General features: G+C 61.4%; 2 protein-coding genes and 1 long non-coding RNA gene across 8 annotated transcripts in view; 1 reads left to right on the top strand and 2 right to left on the bottom strand.

The window, feature by feature from the left end:
• SCYL1 (SCY1 like pseudokinase 1) lies at window positions 1-11145 on the top strand. Of its 3 annotated transcripts, none has more exons than XM_013044632.2 (18): window positions 1-192; window positions 539-679; window positions 869-991; window positions 1071-1297; window positions 1712-1802; window positions 1879-2034; window positions 4123-4281; window positions 5162-5269; window positions 5958-6071; window positions 7744-7899; window positions 8419-8607; window positions 8727-8802; window positions 9085-9249; window positions 9485-9627; window positions 10251-10322; window positions 10409-10621; window positions 10708-10762; window positions 10883-11145. In XM_013044632.2, the coding sequence occupies exons 1-18, from the start codon at window positions 82-84 to the stop codon at window positions 11005-11007; spliced, it is 2424 nt and encodes an 807-aa protein (XP_012900086.1). In that variant the 5' UTR covers window positions 1-81; the 3' UTR covers window positions 11008-11145. The 3 variants fall into 3 exon arrangements, with proteins under 3 accessions (XP_012900086.1, XP_012900087.1, XP_012900088.1); XM_013044633.2 differs by having other exon boundaries at window positions 10254-10322; XM_013044634.2 differs by lacking the exons at window positions 10409-10621; window positions 10708-10762; window positions 10883-11145 and having other exon boundaries at window positions 10076-10262.
• Window positions 2082-4189, bottom strand: LOC123387389. Its single transcript, XR_006601850.1, has 3 exons — window positions 4098-4189; window positions 3744-3955; window positions 2082-3130 (listed from the first exon to the last, which is right to left on the bottom strand). It is a non-coding gene; the product is annotated as an uncharacterized LOC123387389 (long non-coding RNA).
• LTBP3 (latent transforming growth factor beta binding protein 3) overlaps window positions 11016-23051 on the bottom strand; it is a 17684-nt gene continuing 5648 nt past the window's right edge. The window contains exons 7-28 of one of the 4 annotated variants that reach the window (XM_045064917.1): window positions 22733-22891; window positions 22462-22647; window positions 21912-21928; window positions 21765-21837; window positions 21513-21611; window positions 19785-19910; window positions 19568-19699; window positions 19295-19423; window positions 18949-19071; window positions 18561-18683; window positions 15829-15951; window positions 15481-15600; window positions 14057-14185; window positions 13614-13781; window positions 13367-13450; window positions 12946-13074; window positions 12704-12841; window positions 12467-12607; window positions 12148-12309; window positions 11982-12062; window positions 11743-11874; window positions 11016-11628 (exon numbers count right to left, since the gene is read on the bottom strand). In XM_045064917.1, the coding sequence (XP_044920852.1) occupies window positions 11477-11628; window positions 11743-11874; window positions 11982-12062; window positions 12148-12309; window positions 12467-12607; window positions 12704-12841; window positions 12946-13074; window positions 13367-13450; window positions 13614-13781; window positions 14057-14185; window positions 15481-15600; window positions 15829-15951; window positions 18561-18683; window positions 18949-19071; window positions 19295-19423; window positions 19568-19699; window positions 19785-19910; window positions 21513-21611; window positions 21765-21837; window positions 21912-21928; window positions 22462-22647; window positions 22733-22891 (2726 nt within the window). In that variant the 3' untranslated portion in view covers window positions 11016-11476. Of the gene's footprint in view, window positions 11629-11742; window positions 11875-11981; window positions 12063-12147; window positions 12310-12466; window positions 12608-12703; window positions 12842-12945; window positions 13075-13366; window positions 13451-13613; window positions 13782-14056; window positions 14186-15480; window positions 15601-15828; window positions 15952-18560; window positions 18684-18948; window positions 19072-19294; window positions 19424-19567; window positions 19700-19784; window positions 19911-21512; window positions 21612-21764; window positions 21839-21911; window positions 21929-22460; window positions 22648-22732; window positions 22892-23051 lie in introns of all 4 variants that reach the window. The other 3 variants (XM_045064921.1, XM_045064923.1, XM_045064919.1) reach the window with 3 other exon arrangements.

Below are 23051 nucleotides of genomic sequence, written 5' to 3' on the forward strand. Positions count from 1 at the left end.
CGCCCCGCCCCGCTCCGCCCCGCTCGGCAGCCGGAGGATTCGGAGGAGAGGCGTCCCCAGCCTGCGGCGGCGGTGGGGACAATGTGGTTCTTTGCCCGGGACCCGGTCCGGGACTTCCCGTTCGAGCTCAGCCCGGACCCTCCCGAGGGCGGCCCGCCCGGGCCCTGGGTCCTGCACCGCGGCCGCAAGAAGGTGAGCGCCGCCCCGCTCCACAGGCCGCGGCCGACCTCGGCCTCGCCTAGTCAGCGCCGCCGGCCCCGCCGCGTCGCGCCCCGCCTGACGTGGCTGCGGAGCCTCCGGGGCGACGGGCCGGGGGAGGGGGCCGGGCAGTGCCGACGTGGCGGGCGGAAGGACCGAGGGATGACAGGCGGACGGAACCGGGGTCACGTGGGCCCGGCTCCTTGTCGAGGGCTGACCTGGGGAGAGGCCGGCGGTGACCCTTTCCTCCCCGCACTGAGCAGCTCTGCGACCCTCTGGGAGCTGGAGTGGTCGCTGGGGCCCGGCCCACATCCCTCAGGTCCCTCTGCCCTCCCCTCAGGCCACAGGCAGCCCTGTGTCCATCTTCGTGTACGATGTGAAGCCCGGTGCGGACGAGCAGACCCAGGTGGCCAAAGCTGCCTTCAAGCGCCTCAAAACTCTCCGGCACCCCAACATTCTGGCCTACATCGATGGGCTGGAGGTACCTGCCTCCCAGGCTGCCCCATCTCCGCCCCGCGCTTTCTCCCAGTCTCCCCGTTGTGTCTTCTGTCTTCCTGCCCCTCAGTTTCCACCCCTTCTGCCTGGGCACCCCCACATTTGATACCCCTCCTCCACCTGTCTCCCTGGGCCTCTCATCTCCCCTTCCTCTCCTGCCATGTCCCCCCTTCAGACAGAAAAATGCCTCCATGTAGTGACAGAGGCAGTGACCCCACTGAAAATGTACCTCAAGGAGCGAGCCGAGGCCGGTGGCCTGAAGGAGCTGGAGCTCTCCTGGGGGCTACACCAGATTGTGGTGAGGTGGGGGGCAATGGTGATGAGAGCGGGGTGGGGGCCTCGGGTTGCGGGGGTGTGATGGCTCCTTCTGCCCCCAGAAAGCCCTCAGCTTCCTGGTCAATGACTGCAGCCTCATCCACAACAACATCTGCATGGCCGCTGTGTTCGTGGACCGCGCCGGCGAGTGGAAGCTGGGGGGCCTGGACTACATGTACTCGTCCCAGGGCAATGGTGGGGGGCCCCCCCGGAAGGGGGTCCCTGAACTTGAGCAGTATGACCCCCCGGAGTTGGCTGATGGCAGTGGCAGAGCAGTCAGAGAGAAATGGTGGGTGACTGGCCGGGGCATGTCCCAGCCTGCCCTATTCTGGAAGCTCCTGCAGCCTCGGGACCCCTCAGCTAGCTGGCACGCCCCCCTGTCCCCGGCTGCACAGCTGGGGAGGGCACTGGGGTCCTCCGGGAGGTAGGGCGGTTTAAACACAGGCTTTGAGTGTGTTTTGGTGGTTCTGAGGTTGAAAGGTGTGTGACTTGCTTTCCTGAGCCTCACTTTCTTTATCTGTCCAATGGGACTAATGAACCTGCACCCTGCTTCTCAGGGTTCTCCCTTCCTGATGGGAGGGTCAGCTGAGGGACATAGCTCAGCGTCTGCCATGCAGTGAGGGTCTGGTGCCCAAGGCAGGTAGGAGGCCTGTGCTAGCAGGTGGCAGGGCCTTGAGCAGCTCTGGTCACTGCCCTGCCTCAGGTCGGCTGACATGTGGCGCTTGGGCTGCCTCATCTGGGAAGTCTTCAATGGGTCCCTACCTCGGGCGGCTGCCCTGCGCAATCCTGGGAAGGTGAGTGTCTGACCGAGTCCCAGCTCCTGTCTGCCGGCCAGCCAGCCCTGCCCTGACACTGACCCTTCTCCCACAGATCCCCAAATCGCTGGTCCCCCATTACTGCGAGCTAGTCGGCGCCAACCCCAAGGTGCGTCCCAATCCAGCCCGCTTCCTGCAGAACTGCCGGGCGCCGGGGGGCTTCATGAACAACCGCTTTGTGGAGACCAACCTCTTCTTGGAAGAGATCCAGGTGAACCCCCCAGTCCCCCCGGCCCCCCTCCCCGGGCTTTGTTCCTGTGTTCTTCACCCCGGCCCCCGCTCCCCACTTTCCACAAAGTGGAATTAGACCCTGGGAGACAAGGAGGGACTATGGAGCCAGGCTCTCTGGGCCTGAATCCTGGCTCCAACTCTGCTGTGTGACTTGTCTGACACATGTTACTAATGACAGTCCCTACTTCAGGGGACTCTCACTGGTAGAGAGCGACAAAAAATACATAAAAGGAAATGTGTACTCCCTGGGACAGGGGTAAATACCAGGAAGGAAAATAGTGGGTCAGGGTGCTCAGGGAAGGCCTCTCTCAGGGCTGACATCTGAGCTGAGACCCGAAGACTGGGAGACATGGGGATGGTGACTGGGGAGGAATGTTCCAGGCAGGGGGAACAGCAAATGGAAAAGTGTGAGGAAGGGATTCTTGGCTTAATCTCCTTGAGCCTCAGTTTCCATATCTGTATATTGGGGGCAATAGTAGTCTCTGCGGGCCCATAGGTTGTTGTAGGGAATGAAGGAGAAAGGCTCGGCCTGGATACCTGCTCTGACCCGGCCATGGGAGGGCACACAGAAAGGTGACTGAGAATCTGGAGTTGGGGAGGAGTGACAGACACTGGCACAGACCTTGATGGAGCAGGGGCCGAGGACTCTTCCGAGCATGGGGAACCGGGGCTGTGTCTTGAGGCAGAAGCGCTGGAAACACTGAGCCCTGTGCCTCCTGGACCATTTGGGGGCAGCAGGAACTTTGTTATGGGACATTCTCCTCTCCTCACAGGGCTGACTGGGCCCAGCTGCCCTGCTTAAAATGTGCTCCACAGGCGATGGCTGTTTCTGGCCAGTCCCAGGAGACTGTGGGAGGGCAGGGCCTAGAGGCCCCTCTTCCTGTCACTGGGCAGACTAGGGGAGAGAGCCCAGCTAGGCAGCCTGGAGTGTGGTTGAGTCTTCCTCTGGGCCCCGGTGCCCCATGAGTGCTGTCAGAGCACGAAGCCTGCCTCCTGCGCTCACCTGAGTTGCTCCTGCGCCAGCCAGGTCCTCCTCATCCCCAGCCAGAGGTCAGCTCTTCTGGGCCAGGCAGCAGCTTGGGAAACGAAGTTACAGTAGTGACCACAGGAACTTTGGAAGCAGCCTGGACTATGTCATACTCCCTGCCCCATCACTCCTGGCTGGTGACCTTGAACCTCAGCCTCCTTGTCTATACTTGAGGGGGTGAGCACCTCTTCCTTGGGGGCAGCACTGCGGAGGGACCAGACCCCTGAGATACACTTTCCCCTGACTGCTTTTTAGCTGTGTGGCTTTGGGCCAATTCCTTGCTCTCTCTGGGCATCAGTTTCCTTGGTGGAGTAAATGCGGATTATGTTAGCACCTGTCTCATAAAGTTGCGGGGGGATGATTTAAGCTGCATAAAGGTTTCGGTATATAACTCTGGCTGGGCTGTTGTCTGTCCTCAGGGAATGTGAATTGTGCGGATGACGGCCTTAGAGGGAGGTTGGCGGGATCATTGAGCTGGCAGCCTGGTCTGTCCGGCTTCAGTGCGGGGACCAGGTCTGGGGGTCAGCTGTACCTGATCCCTGCCTTCCCCACAGCTTGCCAGGAACGTCCGCCCAGCTGGGGCCCGGGCGATGGGCTAAGCCCCCTCCCCTGTCTGAGCCTTCGTGTCCTCCTCTGTGTGCAGGGGTTAATGGTCCTCACACCTTGGGTTATGGTGAGGAGGCGAGGCAAGGCCGACAAATGGCCTGCTGTCCCCAGCGGCTGCTTCCCCAGCAGCAGGTCGGCGGGTGATGGCAATGACGATGGTGTGTCAGGCCGTGAGCCGACGGGTTTCCCGCGCATGACAGCTCTGTGAGGTGGCGTAGTTGTTAGCGCGTCTCACAGATGGAGGCACTCACCCAAGGTCACGTGGCTACTGAAAGGGGGAGCTGGGATTTGAAGGCAGCCCCGTGGGCTCCCGCAGCCACGCGCTTCAGTTGTCTTTCAGGCAGGGTTGGAGGACAACCCCCTGTCCTTGCCCGTAGCTGAGGAATGGCGTGACTAGGCTGATGTCCTACCTGTAACCTGGCCTTGTTCCCCCAGATCAAAGAGCCAGCTGAGAAGCAAAAGTTCTTCCAAGAGCTGAGCAAGAGCCTAGACTCGTTCCCCGAGGACTTCTGCCGGCACAAGGTGCTGCCCCAGCTGCTGACCGCCTTCGAGTTCGGCAGCGCAGGAGCGGTCGTCCTCACACCCCTCTTCAAGGTGGGTGGGGGCGGTGGGGCCCAGACCCTGGCTGGGGGGGGGTCTGAGTGGCAAAAGAGAGGGCTCTGGGGGAGGGACGGACCGGTGAGGGCAGACCCACACTAACATTCATACACACACTCATACACACACACACGCACAGCCGCCTGCGTGCTTGAGGAGCTCACCGCCGAGAGTCCCTCGGTTCAGCTCTCCAGGGCCACCTGATCGGCCGTTTAGGAGGCTGCAGGGACTTCTCGTCCTTGGGGGGAGGAAACCCTGTGCCTCTAAATTCTTTTCCCGCAGACCCCTTACTCAGAGCCTGTAGACCTTTTTCCGTTTCCCCAAGACAGCAGCCTTGGTCTGACTTGTGCACCCGGTTTCCAGGGCCCAGGAGATCGCCGGCTCACCACCCCACTTGGTAGCCTCCCTCCTGACCTCTTGGCACCCTGTTCTTTTGGCAACTAGCGGGTGGATCCTCTCCGCCTTCCCCAGACCCCAGCCTGCCCTTACCTGGGCACCTGCCGTTCCCCACTCTGTCCACTTTTCCACGAAGGGGGAAGACAGCAAGCAAATCCCATATGGCTGGCAATCTCCCAGAAGTGATAGAATTATAGTTAGAATTCTGTGTGCACGTGTGTCCATGTGGAGTACTGGGGTCTGATTGTACGGAGGGGCACAGACCTTTCATCGGCCTCCCGAGAGGCTGCCTTGACCCAAAAAGGTGTTACGGGCAGAGGACAGGCAGAAGGGCTGCTGGAGAAGGGCCCTCCTCCCTCCCACATCACCCCATCCCCAGCCTGGGAAATAAGCAGGGAGCCCAAGGAAAATGAATGAGCCCAGTCAGGTCACCCCACTTCCACGGAGGCAGCTGAGCCCCATCTCCTGCTCTTTCCCGAAGGTGGGCAAGTTTCTCAACGCAGAGGAGTACCAGCAGAAGATCATCCCTGTCGTGGTCAAGATGTTCTCGTCCACTGACCGGGCCATGCGCATCCGCCTTCTACAGCAGGTGGGGGCTGTGGTTAGACCCTGTCCCCCTCTACCCAACCCGGACCCCACCTTGGCTGCTGGGGAGACCCCCTGCCTCACCTCCAGTCCCAGGCCGGTGGCAGGAGGTGGCACCCTGGAAACTTCTCCAAACACACACTAGGGCTGGTAATCCTAGGCTCTTAGGAAATTGAGACTATCATGGGCCTCAACCGCAGCTTTGAGCAGGCACAGCCCTCCCAGACTGCAGGCCTTCCCCCTGCAACCCAATCTCTTCGCTTGGTCACCAGAGCCGTTTAGAGTGGGGATAGTGTCTCTCCTGCCAACCCCAAGGCAGCCAGGAGCATCAGACATGATCTCTGGGATCATGGCCAGCCCTCCCTGAGCCACTTTCCGGATGGGGGCGATAATCCCTTTTAAAGAAGAGGCAGTGGAGGCTCTAAGAAAGGACGTGGTGCAGGGCCACAGGCCGGACCCTCCCGCTCCCAGTCCTTGGTTCTTCTCAGCACCGTCCTAGCCTCTCATCACTGCATGTGGACCTAAGGCCAGAGAAAGGCCAGCTGTGAGGTAGAGGGCTCAGGAGACTCACCTGGCTGGTCAGTGCCTGTGTAGGGGAAATAACCAAGCCACAAAATGGGCCGGTGACTGTGGTCAGGCAAGGAGGGGCTGACTATGTTCTCACCAACCCCCCCGCCAACACCGGGCCACAGATGGAACAGTTTATTCAGTACCTGGATGAGCCAACAGTCAACACGCAGATCTTTCCCCACGTCGTACACGGCTTCTTGGACACCAACCCTGCCATCCGAGAGCAGACAGTCAAGGTAGGTGTGCCCTGGTTTTCCGAGGCTCGGAGGGGGCTCACACGAGGACAGAGGTCTTGGTTTGGGCCTGTGCGTCTGAGAAGGTTAGGGGAGGGGCAGGCACCATCCTGCATATAGGCCCAGGCCCCGGGTGCAGCTCAATAGCTGGTGGGAGGGCAGCACGGGCATGGCCTATATCCTCCGTGCAGTAGACACTGGCTGAGGCTCTCTCAGTGCCCAACCTTGTGGCCCGTGCTTGGATGCAGGGTCTGTCTCATGGAGCTGCTTTTTGAGGTGATGGAGAGTGGGCTTGCCAGACAGGAAACAGAATTAGAAAAGATATGTTAGGGGGAGCCTGGGTGGCTCAGTAGGTTGACTGAGTCCTGATCTCAGCTCAGGTCATGATCTCAGGGTCCTGGGATCGAGCCCTGAGCGGGTCTCTGCGCTCAGCATGGCGTCTGCTTCTCCCTCTCCCTCTATTCTTCCCCCTGCTCAAGTGCACGCATGACTGCTCTCTTTCTAAAATAAATAAAGTCTTAAAAAAAAAAAAAGAAAAGAAAAACTGTGTTGGAAAGTCACAGAGTGTGAAGAGAAGGGTTTGCAGTTTTGAGAACAGCAGTCAGGGAAGCCTTTGCTAGGGAGCTGTCACTAAAGGAAAGGAGGCAAGGGTCGGGCTGCGGGGAGATGGCGAGGAAACGTGCTCTGTGCAGAGGGACTGTGCCCAGAGGTCTGGAGGCCAGCAGGAGGGTTATCGTGGCTGAAGGGGCCCCCCAGTCATGGGGGCTCAGATCTGAAAGGCAGTAGCGGGTGGACAGAAGGGGCCACGTTCCAAAGAGGGTGGGCAGACGGGATGTGCCCGTGGGTGGCTGTGAAGCCAAGTATGGCTCCGAGGTTTCCGGCCTGGGCAGCTGGAAGGTTAAGTTGCCATTTACTGAGAAGACTGGGAGCAGCAGTTTTGCGGGAAGAGGTCGGTCTGCTCTTGGCCACGTCTGTTAGGCAGGTGCAGGTGTCTGTTACACATGTGTATAGTTTAAGGAAGAAGCCGGGGCCGGAGGTGCGCACCTGGGCATTGTCCACTACTCAGGGCATTCAAAGCCACGAAGGGGTAAGGACACCTAGGGTCACCTAGGGCCTGGAGAGCCGCCCTGGGGCTCTGAACAGTGAGATCTCGGCCACAGGAGACTGAGAAGGAGTGGCCAGTGAGGTCTGAGGAGAACCAGGAGAGGGCAGGGGCCTGGAGGACCAGAGATGGAAGTCTCCAGGAGGGAGAGCTTGGGGATGTCACAGCGCTGAGGGGTTGGGTTTGGTTTGATGGAGAATTGGCGGTTGGAATTAGCAACACAGAGGTCCCTGGTGATCTCCCCTCCAGCCAGTTAGTAGAGTGTGGTGGGGGTGTTTCTGTGGACATCTGAGTCGAGCGCACGCAAGAGAGAGCAGAAGGAGAAAGACGGGAGACAGGAGCGTGAGCAAACCTCGGAGGTTATGGGGTGAAGGGGACAGAGAAGTGTCCCATTGCTCAGCATTCCGGGTAGGGGCCAGGACCTGCTGGGGAGGCAGGTTTGGGAGGGCCTCGGCCGGTCCTGTCGGAGCCCAGTGTCTCTGTCGGCCTCCACACCCTCCCAGGAGGCCACTCCTCCCCGTGGTGCTTTGCTGGCTGTGACCCCCAATTTCCACCCCGCCCTGACCCCCGCAGTCCATGCTGCTCTTGGCCCCGAAGCTGAACGAGGCCAACCTCAACGTGGAGCTGATGAAGCACTTCGCGCGGCTGCAGGCCAAGGACGAGCAGGGCCCCATTCGCTGCAACACCACCGTCTGCCTGGGCAAGATCGGCTCCTACCTCAGTGCCAGTGTGAGTGCCCAGCCGGCCGCCTGGGGCTTCTGTCGCTGCCTTGGGGCCCAGCGTCCTCCAGGGCCAGGCCTCCTTGTGCGGTCATGCTCCCAGCCCCAGCGTCGGTGAGCTGATGGTGCTGGATCTGGGAACCGAACTCCGGCTTGCTTGGCCCCGAGGCCATGGGCAGCCCCTCAGCCAGGGTTTGCAAATGCAGACACATAGCAGGAATGAATGAGTGAGTGAATGAATGAATGATGTCAGTGCACAGGTCGGGAGAGAGGTGCAGGCCCTAGCCCCAAGGCAGCTACTGCTCCAGCCCCCGCTGTCTGAGGCAGCAGGAACCCACCGATCTGAGAGGAGAAGCCAAGATTGGGTTTTCAGTAAAAAGTCTCCCCATTTGTCGGTGATTAGCTCACATTTTTCTGACTTGGGGGCGGGAGCATCCGTGGATGGCTCTGCTCTGGGAAGCAGGTCTGGCAGTCCTGGGTCCCAGTATGGACCCTGCACTCAGGAGTGTTCTCCCCCGGCCCTCCCCAGACCAGGCACAGGGTCCTCACCTCTGCCTTCAGCCGGGCCACTAAGGACCCATTCGCACCTTCCCGGGTGGCGGGCGTCCTGGGCTTTGCGGCCACCCACAACCTCTACTCGATGAACGACTGTGCCCATAAGATCCTGCCTGTGCTCTGCGGCCTCACTGTGGATCCCGAGAAATCTGTGCGAGACCAGGTGAGGCACAGCTGGGCCTGGGCTCAAGCTGGGGCTCCGGGGGTTAGCTGGGCCCTGGCTGGCCCCGTGGGGTCACAGGAACCCTGGAGGCCCCAGCTCTGCCCCTTCCTCCCCCACAGGCCTTCAAGGCCATTCGAAGCTTCCTGTCCAAACTGGAGTCTGTGTCCGAGGACCCCACCCAGCTGGCTGAAGTGGGTGAGTGGCCCACACTCATGTTCTCTTTCCCTCCCACCACATCTTTAACTGTCATCTTTCATGGCCCCCTTGCCCCTCACTGGAGTATCTGGAAGCTAGAACCGCAGGGAGCAGACCGGACACCACGGCTCCCCGCCGCCCCCATCCCGCCCATGGGAGAGCACAGGCCTGGAGAAGGGGGGCCACTACAAGTTGCTCCGTGTTAGTTCCTGCCTTCCTGTCACCTTCCCCATAGAGAGCCTGGGGTGACTGTCCCTGTCTCTGCCTTCTGTCACTGCCCAGAGAAGGATGTCCACGCAGCATCCAGCCCCGGCATGGGAGGGGCGGCAGCCAGCTGGGCAGGCTGGGCTGTGACAGGGGTTTCCTCGCTCACCTCCAAGCTGATCCGTGCACACCCAGCAGCCGCCCTGGCTGAGACCAACGTCCCCCAGAGACCCACGCCTGAGGGTGAGTGTCCCAGAGTGGCCGTGTCGGTGATTCACAGGGCTCAGGGGTGCCGGCACCCAGGAGCTGTTCTGTCTGGCTTCCCCTGGCGTGGCGGTGGGGATGCACGGACAGGGCAGAGTCTAGTCCCCTCATGAGCCTTCCCTCCCTACACCTCCCCCTACCCCCCACGACCTCCCCGTTTTGAGACCTTCCTGGGTCCCAGTGTATGGGAGCTCAGTGAGCCTCTGCTCCTCAGGACTTCCTGCCCCGGCCCCCACCCTCGTCCCTGCCACGCCCGCAACCCCAGGCGCCTGGGAGACGCAAGAGGAGGGCACCGACTCGGCGGAGGACAGCAGCGCTGCCGACAGACAGGACGACGAAGACTGGGGCAGCCTGGAGGTGAGGGGGGCGCGCGGGCTCTCCCTGGGCGACCCCAGCTCAAAGCTTGAAGCCTGCCTTCAAGGAGCCTGGGTGGCCTTGGCTGGCGTCGCTGGTGAGGCGGCGTCCTGGAGTAGCTCTGGTGGGTAAGAGATGGCAGCGGACACCCACTCAGCTCCAAGGGCTCCGGGGAGCAGGGCTGGGAATGGGAGTTCCAGGTGGGCGGTTTGCGGGGCAGCCCCTTGGTCTTCCTCACTCTCTTCTGGTCCCCGTCCTTTGCCCACTTGCTCCACTGGTCAGCGAGGAGCGGCCATTCCCAGGCCCATGGAGAGGGGGTTGCTGAGGATGGAGTGAGGCTACGTGAAGGGAATGGGGCAGGCCTCTGGGCCCGATTTCTCCACCTGCTGCCAGCAGCGTCTGGCCTGGGGCTGTGGGGAGGGGTGTGGACCAGCTCGACCTTACTCCCCAGCCTCAGAGTGATGGCACGTGCACTCTGGATGGGAAACAAGGCTCGAGGAGCAAATGAGATGGAATGCAAAAGAAGAAAGGGTAGAGCCCATGGCTGGGAAGGGGCTAGCAGGCTTCCTGGCCCTTCGGGTGCGGGCTGGCGTGTCTACGGCCGTCCTCTCCTTCCCACACTGCAGCAGGAGGCCGAAGCGGTGTTGGTCCAGCAGGAAGACTGGAGTGCTGGGGGCCAGGCCAGCCGTGCTGGGCAGGTAAACAGAGTGGGACACGGGTGTTTCTGTGGGGGGTGGGGCCAGCTCCCCCACCCCATCGGGCACGACCTCCCCACCTTCTGCAGACCAGCAGCCTGGATGTCAAATCCCCCGAGTCAGACTGGAGCAGCTGGGATGCGGAAGGCTCGTGGGAGCCCCGCTGGCAGGACCCAAGTCCCCCAGAGCCGCCCCCTGAGGGCACACGGCTGGCCAGTGAATATAACTGGGGTGGCCCGGAGCCCAGCGACAAAGGCGATCCCTTTGCTGCCCTGTCGGCACGACGGGAGACTGGTGCGCAGGTACGTGGCACCCGTCTGGGGGAGGGTACAGACTGGGGTCGACCTCAGCTGGGAGTCCATGCCCACTCGCCATGCTTTCGTTTCAGCTGAGACCTGATTCGTGGGGCGATGACAACTGGGAGGGTCTGGAGACAGAGAGCCGTAAGTGCTTCCCCTGGGACAGCTGGTGGACTAGGGCTATTGACTTGGGGGCAGGTGCAGGCTGGGCAGCTGAGCCCCCTGTGCTCCTGAAGCCCTCAGCCCACCTCCTCCTGCTCCCAGGGCAAGGGAAGGCCGAGCTGGCCCGGAAGAAGCGTGAGGAGCGTAGGCGGGAGATGGAGGCCAAACGCGCTGAGAAGAAGGCAGCCAAGGGCCCCATGAAGCTGGGCACCCGGAAGCTGGACTGAACTGCAGGTGCGGGCGCTTGTAGCCGCGGAGAGCGGGCCCCGCGGATGTATTTATTGTACAAACCATGCAGCCCGGCCAGTCTGGCCAGGCACATCTCACGTGTACATAATCAGAGCCACAATAAATTCTATTTCACACCCCGGTGCTGGGCTCAGTGTAGCCCCTCCCAGGAGGCTCGGGTCTGGCGCAGCCCTGTGGAGTCCACGCCCACCACAGACATGAACATCAATTTGCTTGGAAAACCAAGAGTAAAGAGGCACGATCTGATTTATCGGTTGCCAGGAAATGCCCTTTGGGAGGAAGGCCGCCAGTGCCAGAGACCCAGTCTCTTCCTGTAAACTGGGCGGCGCTGCTGGGCGCAGGGAGGGGTCCGAGGACCCTGGAGAGTTCCTGGGTCCGAGCTCCGAGTTGGGGCAGGCAGCAGAGGCTGAGCTCGCCCAGAGGCTCAGGCGAGGTCAGGGCTCCGCGTCAGCGGCGGCGCTGGGGCACGCAGGCCCCGTGCGGGCGGCTGCGCGCGAAGCCAGCTTTGCAGACGCAGCGGAAGGAGCCGCTCGTGTTCACGCAGCGCTCGCTCTTGCACAGCAGCCCGCGCTGGTTCAGCTCCCGGCACTCGTCGATGTCTGGGGGTGGGGGCGACAGGTGCATCTTCACCGGGACGCCGGAGTACGGAGTACGAAGCCCCCTTAGCTTGCACACCTCCCTCTGGCCGCGCCCCCACCCCGCCCCTGGCTCACCCACACAGCGTGCGCGAGAGGCATCGAGCTGGAAGCCTCCAGGACACTCGCACACGGCGCCACCGGGTCGGGGCACGCAGCGGCCACTCACGCAGCGACACTCGTCCGAATCCTCCTCTGAGCTGTCCTCTTCTGCGCAGGCCGGGAGAATGTCGACATTAACCTCCACCTCCACCACCTGCAGCCCGACTGGAACCCCCGCCGATCACCACCACGCCTTGCCCTCCTGCTACACTCACCTCGAGGGGGCTTCCCCAGCAGCAGGGGACTCGCGTCCCAGAAAGAATTGCTCTCACTCTGCGACGTCGGGCACTGGGACCCTGGGAGGGACAGGGGCGGTCAGCGTCAGGGATGCACCCAGCTCCGGCCCCAACCGCTCCGGGGGTGGCCGGCGGTTTGGCTCACCGGAGCTGCGCGGCGGGCAGGGGCGGCACTGCGCTCCCCAGCCGCGGCCCTGGCGACAGCAGCAGTCGTCGAAGGTGAGGGTTGGCCCGGCTAGGGGCCCCGCGCACATGCCGTCTTCTCCACGCTGGGCCCAGCACACGTCCCGCCGCTCTGGGGCACGCTCTGTGGAGGGAGACCCGGCATCAGCTAGGCGCCCCAAGGCGGGGGTGGGGGGCAATCGGCTCCCCCGTTCCCACCCACCCTCGCAGGGGCCGCGACCCCGGGGCTCCACACAGCGGACCGGGCCCTCGGACTGGCCCAGGACAACTCTCGCCCTCACCGGCTGGGCTCTCCGGGAGCTGGCAATCGCGGCCGGAGGGCCCGGGCACCCAGGGCGGGCGGCACTCGCAGCGGTAGGAGCCCGGCAGGTTGACGCAGCGACCAGGGCGGCAGGCTGCCGGGTCCTGGCACTCGTCTACGTCTACGGGTAGCGAGGGCATGTGCGGGGGTGGTGGTCACGGCTCGGCCCGGTCCCCGCCCCCCTCCTGTTTCCCCAGCCAGCAGGCCCGGGCCTCACCCATCTCCTCTGGGCTCAGACACTGGCGCTGCGCTGGGCTGTACTCGGCCGGGGGCGTGCAGGCACAGCGGTAGCCGCCGCGCGTGTTCTCACACACTCCGTTCCGGCAGTTGGACTCGTCCAGGCACTCGTCCACGTCTGCGGGGAGGAAAAGCGCCAGTGGAGGGAAATGGCCCGAAGTAGGGTGGTTGTGTGTGTCTCCCGGCCGCGGTCCCACGGCCGCGGGGATCGCCTGCACTCACCCACGCACTCCAATAGGTTCCCGTCGTAGTAGAAGCCTTGCTTGCAATAGCACTCGTAGCCCGGCTGCGTATTCACGCACTTGCCCTCCTTGCAGATCTCCGCCCCAAACAATATGCACTCGTCGATATCTGCGGAGGGACAAGCCGTGGCAGCCCGCTGGTCTTTACCTGCGGGGCGGCTGGGGCCAGCAGCCTGGGAAGTGGGGGCGGAGCTCACCGCGGGAGCCGAGCGAACTCAGCGGGAGAGGATTTTCCGGACCCGGAAGTATGCGTGCTAGGGGCGGGGCAGACGCTGAAGATGTGGGCGGGGCTTACCCCAGGGCCGGCTACAGACCTAGCGGGCACGGGCGGGGTCGGGGCGGTCCGAACCTCGGTGGGCGGAGCGGGGCTGCCCGGTGGGCGGAGCCGTGTCGGGGCTTACCACGGTGGGCTGGGATGCCGTAGTTGACAATGTTGTTGTCTTGGGTGTAGCCCTTCCCGTCTGGGCAGAGACTGTGGAACTCAGCTGCGGGGAGAGAGCGGCCGTGGGGAAGAAAGGAGGCACGACTGAGCGCGCGCGCACTAGCCGCTGGGCTCAGGTCGGAGCTCTCCGCCCATTTCCCACCGACCCAGGAAGGGGCCGTCTCCCCCAGCACATTTCCAAAAATGAAGAAACTGAGACTCCTGACCTGAGCTGTAGACTGGGCAGGGATAGATCTCACAGTGGTCTCCCCAGCCAGCTCCCAGCGAACAGCAGCATTCTTGCTGGGTGACATTGGTGGCCAGTACACTGTCACAGAACACCGTGTCATCGAAGTTAAGGTAGCACTCCTTCTTGTGGTGGGGCGGCTCCACCTCTGAGGGGAGAGGAGGGAAGCTCAGGGTCCTGCAAACAATCCTGCCAACCCACGCTCCCCACCAATCTCGTTCCTCTGCTCCCTCACCTTCCCTGGCTCTCCTCAGCCACCCTGTCAGAGCCAAGTTCCAACCTCAAAGTGGCATTCAGGACCCTCCTGCAAGGTCCAGCCCCCCTACCCCCATCCCCGGACTCTCAGGCAAAAGGGATTTCTCCTTGTTGCCCCTGATTCCAGAGGCTGGAACAAGCACCCATCTCTGAACCCAGGCCACTCACCCTCACAGCCGTGGTGGTCCTGGGTGGGCGTGAACCCCTCATCACAGATGCAAGCGTAGGAGCCCTGCAGATTCTCACAGGCCCCGTGAGGAAGGCACAGGCCAGGGTCCTGGCTGCATTCATCTATGTCTGTGGCCAGCAATAGAAGCAGGAAGAGTTGCTCCAAGGAAACCAGCCCCTCCTTCCCTGCAGGGTGTGCCTCCAGGGACTCACACAAGCTCAGAACCCAAACTTCCACTTTGATCTCAAAGTGCACACAACCCGATGTCCACTCGGGTCTGTCTGTGCGTGTGACTAGAGGTGAGCACATTCACTGTCTTCTGCCATTCACATGGCAGGTTTTAGGTGCCACGGCTGTCACCAGCAACAAATGGAGTCCTAACTCTTAGCCTGCATCTGGGGACTTTTGGTTTGGCCTCCTGATACATTTCAGTTTCATCCTTTATTCTAAATACTGGCACCCCCAAATCTATGTTCGGGGCACTCTCCCCTAAAAACACAACTGACTCCTCCCAGATCTCTGTGCTTTGCACACCCTGTTCTTCGGGCCTGGAATACCATGCCTGCTTCTCTCTGCATGGGGACTTTATTTATGCCTTAGGAAACCATCCTTAGGGGAGCCTGGGTGGCTCAGTGATTAAGCATCTGCCTTCAGCTCAGGTCGTGATCCCAGGGTCCTGGTATGGAGCCCCATGTCGGGGTCTCTGCTCGCCAGGGAGCCTGTTTCCTTCTCTCTCTCCACCTGCCTGTTACTTGTGATCTCTGTCAAATAAATAAATAAAAATCTTTTTTTTTTAAAGATTTTATTTATGTATTTGACAGAGAGAGATCACAAGTAGGCAGCGAGGCAGGCAGAGAGAGAGGGGGAAGCAGGCTCCCCGCTGAGCAGAGAGCCCGATGCGGGGCTCGATCCCAGGACCCTGGGATCATGACCTGAGCTGAAGGAAGAGGCTTTAACCCACTGAGCCACCCAGGCACCCCAATAAATAAAAATCTTAAAAAAAAAATTAAAAAAAAAAAGAAACCATCTTTTTGCTCCAAGTTCTAGTTCAATAGTCCCCTCTCTGTTGCCAATTAATCACTTATGCAGACCTCTTCTGGCACCCTGTGGTAGGAATCAACTCACATGTCAGCCTCCCCTAGTGGGGGCCCTGGGTTGTCGCTCCCTACCTGGCACATAGTGCAGAAGCTGGCAAATAGCCCGTTCTCAGTAAATTGCTGTCTACTGCACATATGGCGAGCGGGCACCCAGTAGGCACCCTGTAATTACTTTCATTACTTTTGCTACTGTAGGTGAAGGAGTTGAAGGGGGAGTGAATGTGGATGGATGGATGGATGGATGGAAAGACAGATCCACAGGGAGTCTAGATTCCTGCCATTCCCTGCCAGCCCTCCTTGGTGACTCTCAGCCAATCCCCCCATACCTTGGCACTTCCTGCCGCCTACCAGCCGATGCCCCTGGGGACAGAGACATCGGTAGGAGCCATTGGTGTTGATGCAGTCACCGCCAATGCAGGCTGCGGGGAAGTCACACTCATCGATGTCTGCAGAGGGTCAGAGAGGTGGGGAACCTCAGGGGCTCACCCAGCTCAGAAAGCCTAGCCCGAGGCTGCGAAGGCTTCCCCCAGAGCCCCGGGCTGGGCCCACACCCCAGACCCGATGTTGGATCTGGAGGGGGCACTGGACAGGGGAGTGCCTGGCTTGGAGCCCAGCCTGGGGCAGCCCTGGGGTAGAGAGGAACAGGCTAACTCCCAGCCCTCTGCCCCGCTTACCCTCGCATCGGCTCCGGTCTCTTGACAGATGGTAGCCAGAGAGGCACTGACACTGGAAGGAGCCTGGTGTGTTGGTGCAGATGCCGTTGTCACACACATCCCCCGCCTCACACTCATCCACATCTGTGGGGCACAAGGGGTGTCAGAGGGCCAGCGTGGGATGGTCTCAGGCCTCTGCTACCCTTTTCCCACTAGCGCCTAAGACGTGGAGTTGAGGCTAATATTGCTTAAGGGAAGCAGAGGCCCCTCACCCCCTCCGTGCAGCACACCATGCTCTGGGGAGCGGGCCAGGTGCTGCCAGGGAGCCTGGGCCATGGCTGACTCCAAAGAGCTCAAGCCTCAATCTTCATCGTTCTCACCAAACAAGGGCACCCTCCCCGCCCCCTCTCCCATCCTGCCCGGATCTCCCTCGCCCAGCTGCTCTCCCCTTCCCCCCACCTACCATGGCTCCCTTTCTGCCCCCAGAAATAAGCTCCTGTCTTTGTCCTTCTGGCAGAATAATGTCTTCTGCGTGCGCAGTAAAGGAACTTGAATTTGGCCTTCCCCTGAGAGCATGCTTCTTTGCAGTCCGTTCTGGCAGAAGCTGGTTCTTGGCCCTTGACTCTGCCTCTGAGGTGCACCGGGCCCCCCTGCCAGCCTCCCCCTCCTCTCCTGCTGTCAGCACTCACCCCCACAGTCCCCCCTCCTCTATCCTGTTCCCCACCCTAGGACTTTTCAGCATCCAAATGGTCAGCCAGGCCCAGCCTCTGACCTTACACCCTGGATCAGTTTCTGTGACCTTCACTTTGGTGGCAGTCACTCAAAGGACGACGGCCTGGGAGCTGCCCCACCGTGGGCATCTCAGATGCTGCTGCTTTCCCACTGCCTTTGCTGCTCTCAAGGCCCCCAGCCCACCCTCTCTCCCGGGGGCCCCACGACCCCTCTCCTTCCTGCGTGCCAGTCTGGGAGGCCATGCCTGCCCCTGGCCTCCAGATCCTGGGTGCTGGCACCCACTAGGCTGAGCACCCTGGGTCACAGCCACTCCCTCTGGCCTCGGGCCCTGCCTGATCCTCAGCTGGCACCACCCTATCCCTCCTCCTCAGACTGGACTTCTGGAAAGTCCCTAGGCAGCTCCCACGCCCTTGGGCAGTCCCAACCCTCTACCGGTCATTACAAGTCCCCCACTGGACTCAGGCCCTTTATTGCTCATTGAGAAAATTAAGGGTAATCTTTACCCTCCCCAAATCATTACATCCCTTAGGGCAAGAGATGTCCCTTCTGTCTGTGGCTCCTCCCCCCGCTGCCCTTGTCATCCCCGAGCCCCCTTTCCTGGCATCTCCTCAGCCTACATCCCCAAACCCCATCGGGCAGAGCCCCAGGTCTCACTCTTCCCCACTCACCGCCTGCCTCTCCTGGCCCCCTCACACCACAGAAGCCACCCTACCAAGGTCACCAGGGACTTTCTTATCTCACCACTCAGTTCTTACTTTTCAAGGACCTCTCAGTTACGTTGGGCTCATGGTCTTCTACCCTGGTTTCTCAGCCGGGACTCCCTGAGCCTCCTTCCCCCGCCCCCCCATCTCCCACTCCTGCTCCCCTACCTTCCACTGATGTGGCTTTGCCCACAAGGCTCTGCTGAGGCTCCCCTCCCTGGGCCCACCCTCCTTGGCTGGGCAGGTGCATCCCAAGGTTCCACGGCCCCCCGCAGTCCACAGTTCCCCTGTGTGTCTGTGTGTGTGTGTGTGTGTGTGTGTGTGTGTCTGGCCCAAAGCTTCCAATCTGTACGGCCCACCCTCTGCCAGCATCTCCAGCCTAGAGGCCCACAGGGACAGCCACCCAACTGGTCCAGCATGAAACTTGGTGTCTTCCTTCTCCAATCTGCACCACCCCAGAGACCCTGTCCCAGTGAACAGCACAACCACAGTTACCCAGGCCAGAAAGTTGGAGGGTCCCTCGCTCACCCCCCTCACCCGGACATCCAGTTAATAAGCTCAGGGAATGTGCCTTAACCTTTCCCTACTCCCACGCCATCCCCAGACCATTCTGGGGCCGCTGCTCCCATCACTGTCATCACCATCTGTGCCCTGGGTCTCCAGGGGACCTCCGGCTACTCGCCACACTCAGCAGCAAGAAACTTTCCAAAGCAAATGGTGACTCTTGTCACTCTTCCCCTTAAAAGCCAGACCTCCTGGGCAGGGCAGGGGGTGGGTGGGTGAGTGGGGCCCTGCCCCTCGCCCTCTGCTTACACCTTACAGTTTGCAGCACATTCTGAGCTGGTTTGCACTTCTGAGTCTGCTGATGCTGCCTTTCTTTGCTCAGCTAATTCCTACTGGCCCTTTAAGACGATTCAGGCCTGGCACCCACCTTCCAGCCAGGCCCACAGCCCTATGCTCTCCGCTCTCCGGTCTGTGTGTAACGTTCCTAAGTTTCTCTCCTAAATTTCTCGGAATCCCAGCCCACAGCGGGGCTACTAGCGCCCCTCCCCCTTCTTTTATGTTTCCCCCACACACACCTTAAATTTAAGTAACGTGCTTTGCAGAAGCAAAGAAACCAGAAGCCTTGGGTCCCTAAGACCCTTCTTCCATAGAAATTCTGGTGGCCTTTCATCGGCCAGAAACGAGTGGATGGGTCCGTGACCTGAGGGGTGGATCAGCTACCTCCTGCCCCCCGTGGGACGGACGGGGTGGCCGGGTCCCCAGCTTCCACGCGTGAGTGGGTGCGGGGGCGTTGGAGGGAGGAGGGCTGGGGCTCACCCTGGCAGCTGCGGCCATCGGGCGCAGGCGCGTAGCCCTGGGCGCACGTGCAGCGGAAGGAGCCTGGGAGGTTCTCGCACCAGCCGGGCGAGCAGGGGCTGCCCTCGGCGCACTCGTTCACGTCTGCAGCGGCGAAGGCTCGCCTCGGTAGCCGCCCCACTGCACACGGCGCGGTACCGGGGTGGGGGTCTCCTCGGCCCAGGACAGGGGAGGCCCCACCGGCCAGGCGCCTCTCACAGCCATCAGCCCCACCCCTGCCCTCACCGGATCCCGAAACTGCCGGGTCGCGGGACGGCTCCCGCATGGGCCCCCGCCCATTTGCGGTCCAACCTTCCCTTCCCGCCCCGCATCCGGGACTCGGCCGCCGCCCCCCGACCCCTGCTCTCACCGCGGCAGGCCCCGCCCCCCTGGCTGCGGTAGCCGGGCTGACAGGCAATGCACTTGAAGCTCCCGGGTTTGTTCTCGCATTTGCTGTCCGGGCAGGAGCTAGGGTCTCGGCACTCGTCGATGTCTGCGGGGGGAGGGGGGGTGCGGAGAAGGAGGGAGATCCGTTCGAGGACAACGTGGCGGGCCAGGCGTTCAGTGTCCTCAGCAGGGCCTCCTTCGGTTACAGATCAGCAAGCCGAACCCGGCCCTCGGGGCTCCCGCAGCCCAACCTCGGGGAGGCCCAGGCCCCTAGCCCAGGTCGAGAACAACTGAGGACCCCCTGTGGGCCTGGATGGGGCCTCCCCCACCTTCGCACACCGGCGGTCGTGAGGCCTTGAGCCGGTAGCCGGGGTAGCAGTTGCACTTGTAGTGGCCGGGGAAGTTGAGGCAGAAGCCGCCGTCGCCGCACAGGTGGGGCTTGGCGCACTCGTTCAGGTCTGCGCGGGAGGCGGGGAGCGCGAGGAGCGCACCGGGGGCGGCGGAGGCGGTTAGTCTGCGCGCCGGAGGGGAGACCCCCCATCCCCCCATCACCCACCCCGTCCCCCCATCCCCCCTTCCCGCGCCGCCCGCGCCGCGCTCACCCACGCACGAGCGCCCCCCGGCGCCGACGTGCAGGCGGTAGCCGCGGTTGCAGTGGCAGTTGTAGGAGCCGCCGGTGTTCATGCAGACGCCCCTCCCCGCGCCGCACGGCTCCGCCTCGCACTCGTTCACGTCTGAGAAGGGCGCGCGGGCGGGGAGACGTCACAGGGGCGTTGGGACCCACGGCCGCCCCCGGGCCACCCGCCCGCCCGCGCTCACCCACGCAGTAGCGGTGCTGCGGGTGCGACCGGTAGCCCGGGTTGCAATGGCAGGAGTAGTCCGAGGGGCCCGGGACGCACTCCCCGTGGCCACAGATGTTCTGATTCAGGCGACACTCGTCTGTCTCTGGGAGCGGTGGGGGGGAGGGAGATGGTCGATGAGGGGACTGAGTGGGAAACACTTTCTGCCACGTTCCCCCTCCCCCCGCCCCTCCATTATCCCAATACCCCTACCAATGGGCTTTGAGACACCGCCCTCCAGTCACCTCAATATTTAAAACCCTGCATTGGTAGACACTCCCTTATCCTCTAGCCCAGTGACCCCAACACCCTTGCCTCAGGGACCTGGGCCCCCCATTCTACAATGGTTGATTTCCTCCCCCTCCCAAGGCAGGCAGGAACTCATTTCCTGGGAATCTGCTTGCCCCCTGGTTGTGCCTTAGCGGTCAGATCTAGAACGCCCTCCACCACTGTCTTTGTCACCAGTCTTGAACTCCCTGCCTCCCACCACTCCCTCCTTTAGGTCCCCAACACCCCCACCCCCACCTCAGCAGCAGCCCTGACCTGTTCTAGAGCTCCACCCCACCCTAAACAGGCAGGCTGTTCTTTTCTCCTAGAGTATCTCTCCCTGGAGCTCCTTAACACACCCCCCTCGCAGAAGCCTCCCCAGGTGCCTCTTCCCCCACCTTCCCACAGATCCCAGGGCTGTCATCGCATTGTCCCAGCCTGGACAGGCCTCCAGGTTGGCCACCTTCCCCCTGGGTCCTCAACCCCAGAGCACATCTAGCCTCCTAGATTTCAGTCGGGCTGGTGGCTCCCTTGCAGCTTAGGGAGTCCACACAGACTGGGACTAGGACCTGGCTCCAGGTTGTGATGAGGGGTGGGGGGCAAGCTGCTGAACCATGAAGCTAAGCGCACACACTTTCACGGTTTGAAAAGGTGAAATGATACTTAGTATGTAAAACCCTCTAGTCAGTGCCTGGCACAAGGAAACTGCTCAGCCATAGCTAGCAATTATCATGATGCCCCAAACCCCACAGACACTTCCCACAGCCTTTGGGATCAAACCCAAGCCTCTTAACAAGGCTCTGTGCATTGGCCCTTCCTGGGTTCAACAACACTTGGTCCGCGTGTGGTTTTCCCTCCTCCACCAGTGTTTCGTGCCCTTTGCCTGGGCTTCACTTGGAGTGTCCCTTTTCCCAACCTGCACACCCCTTCCTTCCCCACTTCGTGTTCATTTCTAACACTCTCTAAAGCCTGGCCCAGGAAGCCACCTTTCGTTGCCAGGCTACATATTATCACAACCACCAGACTTCTTTCCTTCTCTGATTAATTTTTGTATGACATTTACGAGACATACTCGATTTTTAGTCACTAATCTGTTGCTTGTTTACTCTGCAAGAACGGAGATTTTCTGGCTTTAGTTTGCTACTGTATCCCCAGCACCTAAACTGTGCCTGGCACATAGTAGGTGCTCAATAAATATTTGTTGACTCAATGAATGAATGAATAAAGTGTCTTAAGACTGGACAGAGCTCCACAATACCCAGAATGGGGTCTCTGTTGCACACAATGGCTTCCCCAGGGCCCAGTCCAGGGCCCGGCACCCAGCAAGCCCAGGATAAGTGTTAGTGCTCAGGAACGACTGGGTGGAGATGGGTAAGGGAGGAGAAAAATGAAGCCAGGCACGTGGCTTCTCTCAGTTGTGGCCTCAGCGGGCAGGTCTTACCTGTGACCTGAGTAGGAGCGATCTCCACCGCACTGCGGGATGGCGGCAGGTCTGGCAGGAACCAGCGCACAGTGGGTGGCGAGGGCCGGGAGATCAACTCTGTAGGCAGCAGTGTACACCCATGAGGGGGTGTGGGGGATGGGAAAGGCACCCCCCTCCTGGCGCACCGGCTTCACAATTCCCTGATGGCCAGGCTGTCCACCACCCCTGGGGACAGCCCTTGAGGACTGGTCCCTGCAGTGAGCAGCTCACCCGGGTAGGGCCTGGCAGGAGACGTGGTGGCAGTCGGGTGGCTCTGGGCTGCTGACTGCTCCTCGACCAGTGGCTATGAGTAACAGCAGCATGAGCCCACTGTCGCCTTCGCTTCCCTGCCCCTCCCACCCAGGCTTTCATACTCACTGAGTCCGTGCTCACCCCTAAAAGGGAAGAAGATGGGGCATTAGTGCAGGGCTGGCGGAAGGGGGGAAGGAATTAAGACTGGGATGGGCAGTTGGTGTTTGTGGTCAGGGTCTGAGAGTTCGACAATTGTGTCTCTGGGTCAAGTGTCAGGAGTTAGATCCTGGGGTCAGGGAGTGTGTGCATCACGGGTCAGGGGAACAGGTTTAGGGTGCAATGGTTGGTCAAGGGCCTTGGATTATAGCTAGGGTCCAAGTCCTTGGGTCGGGAGTCAGAAGGCCAGATCTAAGGACACCATTTGGGCTGGTTCAATGCCCTGGTCTGGAAATCAAAGGGGTTCCAGGGCCAGATCTGGAGAGCGGTGGTCAGATTCTGCTGATCAGGGGATAGATCCTGGGGTTACAACCTTGGGTAGGGATGAGATGGCCAATTCTGGGGGTCTGTGGTTAGGTCGAGGATTAGGAGTTGGGGATTAGACTCTGGGCATCAGGAGTCAAGGGGTCAGGTGTAGGCGTTTCACATCTGTCAGGGAATGGAAAGGCTCAGGCCAGACCTCGTTCTTCCTCCGTGTCCTCAGGTGGTGGCGCCCGGCTGGGGCTCTCCGGGAGCTGCTGGGGCTTGGGTGGCCCGTCGGGGTGCAGGAAAAGGGAAAAGTCACTTTCGCCCTGAATGGTGAGGGTCTGGTGGGAAGTGAGGATGTGGTACCCCTTCCCGGCTGGACAGATCTCCTTGAAGGCAGCTGCGGCCAGAGCAAGGGGCAGAGAAGTGAGTGTTTCCCGGATGGGCGCGTGGACGGCCCCTCAGCCCCATGCGCCGCAGCTCACCAGTGCCGTCGGCGGGGCAGCGCTGGCACCTTGCGCCCCAGGCCTTGCCCACGCTGCAGCAGCAGAGCTGGCGGGTGAGGCGCGTGGCCAGTGGGTGCTGGCACTGGTGCTCAGGGCTCACCAGGCGGAAACACAGGCTCTTCTCCTCTGGCTTGTCCGCTGCAGGGGGCCATGGGCGGGCATGGGCATCTGCACTTAAATGCGGCCCGTGTCCCTCCTCCCAGCTTCTTCAGACCTGGCCTCTTGGGCTCAGACAACCCTTGATCCTCATGTGGCCTCTGACCTCAGGCGACCCTGAGTTCATGTGATCCGTGAACCT

Source organism: Mustela putorius, unplaced genomic scaffold, assembly GCF_011764305.1.
Source record: "Mustela putorius furo isolate JIRA1106 unplaced genomic scaffold, ASM1176430v1.1 tig00000127_pilon_pilon_pilon, whole genome shotgun sequence".
In the NCBI taxonomy this organism is placed as follows: domain Eukaryota; kingdom Metazoa; phylum Chordata; class Mammalia; order Carnivora; family Mustelidae; genus Mustela; species Mustela putorius.

Bases quoted from the DNA above. Each gene is read 5' to 3' on its own strand.
- SCYL1 (XM_013044632.2), top strand. From the start codon at position 82: ATGTGGTTCTTTGCCCGGGACCCGGTCCGGGACTTCCCGTTCGAGCTC. The intron at 4,282-5,161 runs GTGGGTGGGGGC...TCTTTCCCGAAG, and splicing joins TCCTCACACCCCTCTTCAAG to GTGGGCAAGTTTCTCAACGC. The intron at 10,622-10,707 runs GTACGTGGCACC...CTTTCGTTTCAG, and splicing joins GACGGGAGACTGGTGCGCAG to CTGAGACCTGATTCGTGGGG.